The sequence below is a fragment of the Centruroides sculpturatus genome, unplaced genomic scaffold, assembly GCF_000671375.1.
Source record: "Centruroides sculpturatus isolate CEXI.00-Female unplaced genomic scaffold, Cexi_2.0 scaffold145, whole genome shotgun sequence".
Lineage (NCBI taxonomy): Eukaryota > Metazoa > Arthropoda > Arachnida > Scorpiones > Buthidae > Centruroides > Centruroides sculpturatus.
This window is the reverse complement of record NW_019384293.1, coordinates 942054-950023: the sequence shown is the minus strand read 5'-3', so window position 1 is coordinate 950023 and position 7970 is coordinate 942054. Positions and strand designations below refer to the sequence as shown.

General features: G+C 28.9%; 1 protein-coding gene across 1 annotated transcript in view; it reads left to right on the top strand.

The window, feature by feature from the left end:
- The first annotated feature begins 523 nt into the window (after positions 1-523).
- LOC111618325 (glutamate receptor 1-like) overlaps positions 524-7970 on the top strand; it is a 37791-nt gene continuing 30344 nt past the window's right edge. Inside the window, exon 1 of the mRNA XM_023359857.1 lies at positions 524-770. Coding sequence (XP_023215625.1) covers positions 533-770 — 238 coding nt within the window. The 5' untranslated portion in view covers positions 524-532. The remainder of the gene's footprint in view (positions 771-7970) is intronic.

The window sequence follows — 7970 nt, the reverse complement described above, 5'->3', positions numbered from 1 at the left end:
CACTAGTTTAATATCTTCGCTATCAATTTTCAGAAAAATCTGTGTTTAATATACATTCTGGAAGCTCTAAAAATGTGAAATAAATCAATATGTACATTATAAAATATATATAAAGTATAGAATTTTTAATATATATTTTAAAATTCTATTGATGCTGGCTTAGTTAATTAAATACTTGACTTAGTATAATTCAAATATAATTGCATTTTGAAGATTTTAAAAATAAACACAATTTTATATTCAAATTTATCATTATAGACTATTATAGACTTTTCTATTAATTAAGAAAATTGATTAAAATTGCTTATACATTATTTTGAGCCATAGTAATTGCCGAGTTTATTGTTAATAACATCACTAAATCCGGTTTACAATAACATCATCACGTTAATTGAACCAATGGAATTAGCCTATAGAGAATTTGAATAACGTATAAATTTTTGTACAAAGTTCTCACAAATTGCATGCGATGGTTGCTTACCATTTAATTAATTAATTAATTTATTATTATCTTTTTTTAGTGTGCCTCCAGATGAGTAGAGGGATCTTCACTCTCGTCGCTCCAGCGGCTGGACCGTCCTACGATACTTTGGCATCCTACAGTAATACATTCCAAATGCCATTCCTGAGTCCAGCATTTCCTGAAACAAGCTCCGAACGACCGTCCACTTATGGTATCAGCCTCAAACCTCAATACCTCGAAGCCATCTTGGATGTTATTAAGCATTATCAGTGGAAGCATATTATATATCTGTATGATTCTGAAAATGGTATGTGTGTTTTTTAATACTTTATATGGGTCTAAAGTTTGAATTTTTTATCTAAATTTGAACCAAATAATTTCAAGTCAATAGATTTAATTCGAATTTTCGAGCTTTATAATAGATGTAACTGGAAATACAAGGTCACAATGAACGGTAACTCTTCATAACTCTAGATAAATTTTATGCAAATATATCATAAGATTCTTAACACATAATTAATGGCATCAGTCAGAAATCTGTAAGGAAGAGAAATCTTTGAATGTCATTTGACTTAACACACAGAAGATGAGTTATATCGATCCATCATATCAACAGTTTCATTAAATTTTATTAAACAATTAGCGAGTTTCGTAATTTACTATTCCGATAAGTTTATATATATATATTAATAATAATAGAGAAGTATAATTTAATACTTTTGAATAATATTTAAAAAATAAACAAGTGAAATCTCAGTTTAAATATCTTATATACATATTTAATTGTATTAATTTATATACAATATTCAAGTCGATCGAGTATTAATTAAAGTGGATGAAGGGCATCTGTCTGATTGCTTTTGAAGAGACTGTTTGATGATGAACAACATAGAATATCATAATTCATTCACTTTATGCACTAATGATAATACGCAGAAAATGACCAAAACTCTTATGTAATTAATCTAAAATGGTTTCATAGTAGTACTTAATGATTCTTCTACATCTTAATGAGAAATATATAAAAAATTTTAATTCTTTATTTATTTATTAACAATTACTTTATGACTTAATTTATAAAATTATTTCTAAATTATCATTCATCAATAGCATCATCCTGTTGTATTCAACAGGATGATGGTATTTATATAGTTAATTGTTATACAGCTTTAATGAGATTCGGGGTTTTTAAAATTAATAAAAAAATGTAACAAATTTATTTACTTATTAATGATTATTCGATAATTTAATTTATAAATGAAATATTTATAAATTATCATCCGGTTGAATAGTATGCTGTGGCAAATGTCGCATAATAAACTTAAGCGTGTTTAAACGCGAAATAATAAATAGTTAAAACAGATTTTATAGAATAAATAATTGAAGATAATCTAACGTGAAACTGCAATTTTAAAACAATTTTTCTTACTCCTTTATTTTCTATTATTTCTAAAAAGTTTAGAAATCTAAGAAGACATCTAAACTTAAATTACTTCCAAGAAAAGGTTAATTTTTAATAGGAAAAAAAAATAACCTCTTATCTTACCTGTGTTGTTAGAAAATAGAATCGTAAAGTGCCCTGTGAGATTTTCTAACAGAAAATATCATTAGATTGTGGATCGTATAACCGAAAAATAAAAAAATAAAATAAAATAAAAACAATTTTGAAGTTCAAAACTGAACAAAATCTATATATAAAGTTCAATTGTTTTTCTTTTATTCTCTGAGAAATAAATTTATATTTTTGTAAACAGAAAATAAACACAAAACCATATTGATTTTAACTTAACCAATATTGTCCAATTAGGTATCGTGTTACGTATGTGTTTTTTTTTCTAACTGTTTTCCTATTGTTTTCATTCATTTTACTTTCTTTTTTTTCGAAAATTCAACCAAAATAACTAAAAATATATTAAAAAATGATTTATTAATTACAAATAAATGCAGTGTCGTCTGTCTGTTCTTTCTTAATCTCAAGAAACATGCTAGATAGATGAACGACGAGACCAGATATGGAAATTTTAGGGGCAGAAAGCCCGATTAACTATATAATAACTTTTAATTTTGGCCGAAAGTTATGTTATTTCAATTCAAAAATGTTTCTTCAGAAAGACGTTAGAGACATGGCCGACATGACTTCGTTGATAACAGGAAAAGTATGACGTACAGGGGTAAGACACTACTAAACTTACGTGTATTGTGACGAAAATATGTAGCCCAACATTGTGACGACGTCACAATAAATAATTGTTAATTTATCTGTTTTATTTCTACTAATTATAAATGACAGTATAAAAATATTTTTCCTAAACTTATATTAACGATATCGTGATAAAATAATAATGTTATGCTGTACACTGATCATCTATTTTATAATAGATTTAAATAAAGTTACAGTTTTACGTAAAACGAAAAAGTCTAGCAACGAGTTGCATAACTTTCCCGGCAAAAAAAGATGAAATTGTGTATGGCGCCATCTGTTATGAGATTTTATTTTAAAACGTTTATAAATGATTAATTATTATAAAATGACAAAACGCTTAACTTCTTAGAGATTAATTTTATTTTAAAAAAATTGTAAATGCTAATAACGAGTAAATTCTTAAGTCAGACCTCCCTTGAGAGATCACATAAACCCCTGTATCTCTTCACTCCCTCGACTCTCATGTACCAAAATTTAATGAAATCAATCTCTCTAATATCTAAACCACCCTGCAAAATTTCAGAAATTTTAGGCAATAGGCACAGGAGTTATCAAGCATTAAATCAGGTGTACAATATTGTGCCATACAACTACCCATTTACCCACGCCCACACATAAACTAATATCCATACAAACACAAAAAAATCCCAGAATTTTTTTTTGCATTTCTCGACGTTTCGAGGTTTCCTGAAGCCAAAAATAAACAAAAATATTAATTCTTTATTTTACATTTATTTATTAATTAATGTAAATTTTTCAATAATAAATAATTGTATTTAATATTTTTCCCAAAGCTAAATAAACAGAATAATGATTTTAGAAATGATAATAAATTACTTGCTTATTATATACTTTAAATTATTTTAATTTCATTTCCATGATTAAATATTTACATGTAATTATAAAAATATGTAAATATTTAATTCTGAATAATAAATCATTAAATTAATTTTATAGAAAATTTAAACAGAAAATTTAAAAAATAATAATTATTTTATTTTTAAAACGTTTTCTTTTTTATTCTAATTTTTTTTAAAAAATTAGTTCAATTAAATTTAATTAAATAATTATAATATTTTCATAAATATATTTATTATTATTTATTTATTCAATTAGACAAATAAAGTCAAACCTGTAAACAATGGCCATTGACGGAAACATAAAAAAATGGCCGTTGTTTTGTGGTGTCCGTTATTGGAGGTTCTAAAGTAAATATTTTATATAATTTAAATTATATAAAATAAAACCTGTCTAAAGTGGAACGGAAGCCTGCTTAAACGGAAAAAATTCTTTGAAACGGAGCAATTTTCTGTGATAAAAAAAACCTGTTTAAAACGGAAACCTGCAAAACCGGAAAAAGTATTCGGTACCTAGAAATTCCGGCTTATGCAGGTTTTACTTTTAATGATTTTTTTAATGAAATAAAGGATCTAACACATCAAATGTTAATTTATTTAATAAAGATAATGATGAGGAAAATCGTGATTAGAAAGTAAATGACAATATTCCTTTAATGTTAAGTCATTTCAAAGTGAATAATTTGATGAAAGTATCAATTTGAAAATGTCTTTGTTCTTAAAAACTTTAACTAAGCTATAACTTACGAAATTACAATTAACAAATAGTGATTTCAGTTGTAAAATTTTACAAATTTAAGCTTACAAGTACTCTCTTAATTAGTTTCCTCTGTCATTTTATATTACTAAAAAAAATTATTTAATTTTTTTACAAAATTTATTATATAATTAATTAACTTTGAATATGTTTAACAACGCTAATTAAGTAAAGTGAACCGTCTTTTTGCCGTTAAATTATATTTAAGTATAAATTAATTATAGTTAAAAATGTTTAAAAATAATTTTTATGTTGTCGAAAAAAAAACTTTTTAGAAGTTGGTTAATTAGCAATAAAAAATTAGAAAATAATTATACAATTATAAATCGAGTATGGCGATAAATTGAAACACGGCCGAACCTCACTACAATGATCTCCTGAATAGTAAAGTATCAATCAATACTCATGGATAGATTAAATAAAGAACTCTTCAATATTTGGAGGTTACTAAATACACAATTATCAGGTAGTGTCACCACTAAATCACGTCACTTTCAAACTTATGTTTACATTCATTATTATACAGTATATGTAATCCATACTGTTTGAGGTACTTCAATTTAATACCACAATTGATGTAGTGTCAACTTTACAGACGAATAAATGGGGTGCTAAATCGAAATTTGACTATATTTCAAACAATTAGAATTGTATACATATTCATGTTCAAAAATAAGAATAATTTAATCTTTAACTCAGAATAGTGTGAAACTTATATACAACTAAAATATTCTATATCCATTAAAACAAATGAAAATCAAAAATTTTATCTGAATTACGTCACACGAAGAACAAGAAAGTTCTAAGCATTGTCGTAAATCTTTTTATACAGCAAAATGATTAATATGGCGGGTGGTTGCCTCCTGCACGCACATACACTGCACAGCAATTTCTCATGCTGATTATAACGTTGTTTATCAACTATGTCGGGAGCAAAGTCCATTCTTAAAGAGGAACATATTGTAAAGCTCCTGGAATATTTTTGGTGAAAACTGATGGGATGTAACATAGCAATTTTATGTTATCATCACCTCGCGTTTTTAGTTATGTTCCTACTAACCAATACCGTAAAACTAACCTTAAATTATATTTTTTTTGTGTAATCTTAACAGCACTGAAGAGGGGTTGGGAATTTAAGCCAACCCGAAATGCATATGAATTAGGAATTTTTTAAATAAAACGTACGTTCTCTAACCAATTGCTGTCCGTTCGTCTACCAACTCGTTTTGGATTACACAGACGCTACACACTGCATGGGATGTAACATATTTTCTTAGAGCATCTTACACATGTTTTTTTGGTTTTATTAGCGGTGCCCACAGGCTATACAAAAAGGGACATCATACATTATGCAAGAAGCTTCAAACTATGATTCAACGTCAGATCAACGGCTTCCACAAGGTAACTTTGGCTGCAATTGATGCTAACTTAGCCTTGAAAACAAGAAACATTCTATGTTTTCAAGGCCAAATTTAGTCAGCACACGACGAAGTTGCATGTGACAATAGACAAATATCGTTCATTAGTTTCTTTTATATTTGCAGAATAAACTAGAAGTTATGAATTTTTTGTTGTTTGTTGGTAATGGAATTCAGATCTCCCTTGGAAATTAGGAAAAGAACAAGACATACGAAAAGAGACACATGCCTCTAAACGTTCCTGGATCTTGCTGGCAGTTCCAAGACCCATGTGCGCGGGTATTAACAACCATGTATAAGTAATCTGCATTAAAACACCCCAAAAAAGTCTCACGTGAAATTTTAAAACATTTTTTCTGTATCTTCTAGCTGTAATGTTACCTCTTGCAAAACATGGAGTTCAGTGAGGCCTTTAAACATAACGCCGCTCCAGACCATGATATCATATATAAACTGATCTCTTTCCATAATGCTCATGAAGCGATATCGGTACTTCCAGATTCTCCAAATTTAGAGACTCTGCAGATTCTTTTAATTAAACGTTTCGTTACTGGTCTTGTTGTGGATTTTAAAGGATTAAAAGCTATTGTTTTTTTTCAGGAAAGGAACAGTTATTGATGAAGCTTTATTGGTCCAGATATTGATATAGATATTGATCCTCCATATTCTATTTTCGTCGAAGGATTATTCTGTAGACTGAATCTGGACTAATCAGTGAACAGAATAAGGCCAATTTAATCACTGTCAATATTCTTGACACTACATTAAACGAGGGGTTCCACACAACTTGCACAGAGTTCAATGAAACACAACGTATGAGCGTTTAGCAAAATGGCCATTCGCCTGAAACCTCCTGTAAACAGTTTGTCATGAAAATTTAACATCAGTGACAGTAGACAGCTGCCCATCGTATATTTTTTTCTGTTATGACACAATGTTAACGTCAAACAGCGGTCTGTTGAGGAGTGGTAACTCTTGAACGTTCACTTCCTAGTTGACTTCCAACATATGTTTTTTTTTTTTTTTTGAAATCTGTCCCAATGACACTCTGCAACACATAAGAGCCCTGGAAATGTCTGTCAGCAATTGATTCGATTCTAGCTTTCTAATAATTCTTCCTTTCATATGTGGCATCATCACTGTCAGTATTACACAGAAAAACAGTAACAAACTGTCTTTGGCGGTTAAACAGAAGCAGAAACAGTCACGCTACTACCGTATTTGTGTATCGTGCATATTCTGCATAAATTTATGCTTTTTTAATGGAATATTCGATCGCATTCTGGATGTTTCTATTGTCTGGAAATAAATGCTTACTTTGTTTATTTTTTTGCTTCTGTTTACGGATTGGTCAATCATTCTTTGTTTTCCAACACACAAAAATGGTAATTAGGTTGTTTACGTACAAGTTTGACTTTGGCAATTTAATTTAAAAGTCACGCGATTTGATTTGGAATTTTGGTTACGCGACACATGGACGATCTGCCGAAAGAAATACCTCCTGGAATGTCTTTTGAAAGAAACTGGCCCCTATTTAGATGTTACCAACGTGAACAAAACCCAGAAAATTCCACGTGGCCAGCGTGTTAACTATATTTAGGTGTTACTAACGTATAGGTGTCACCAATGGTCTGGCCATGTGGAGTTTTCCACCTGGCCAGTCCGTTGGCGAGGCGCGAACCCACGACCAGTATTTAGTGGTTTTATTCACTCAGTGAATGGTGGGATCCCATTAAATAGATGACCAGCACAAATCTACTGCTAACGGAAGAGTATGATTTTCAGAAGTAAGACAATATTAATTTCAGGTGGAGAGCATATATTTTAAATCAAAAAATTATTAAAAATTGCAGCCCATCATTCTGATTAGTTAACAAATATAAAGAGTTTTCTTATACTTGTTGGCGCTTTACAAGTTTTAAAATTCAAGTTTGACTGTATAAAAAATTATATTTTTTTATCGATAAACAGTAGAGCGTCGTTTATCCGAATCAATTGGGGACGGGCTGTTCGGATAATTTATTTTTCGGATAACCGATTATGCACGAAAAAATATGTTAACCTATCCCGTGTTGAAATTTTTCTCCGTCGCGTGTCGCTTCGCGTTGAATTTTCGTCGATGTTAAGCCTAACGTAAACTTTTTAAAAATAATAATCGTGGCTATTGTATCGTTAAAAATTATTTTTTTATTTTGTACAAACAAAATAAATATATTGAAAAATATAAAAACAATAAAAAATTATACTTCAGATGTTAATTTAGTATCAAAAA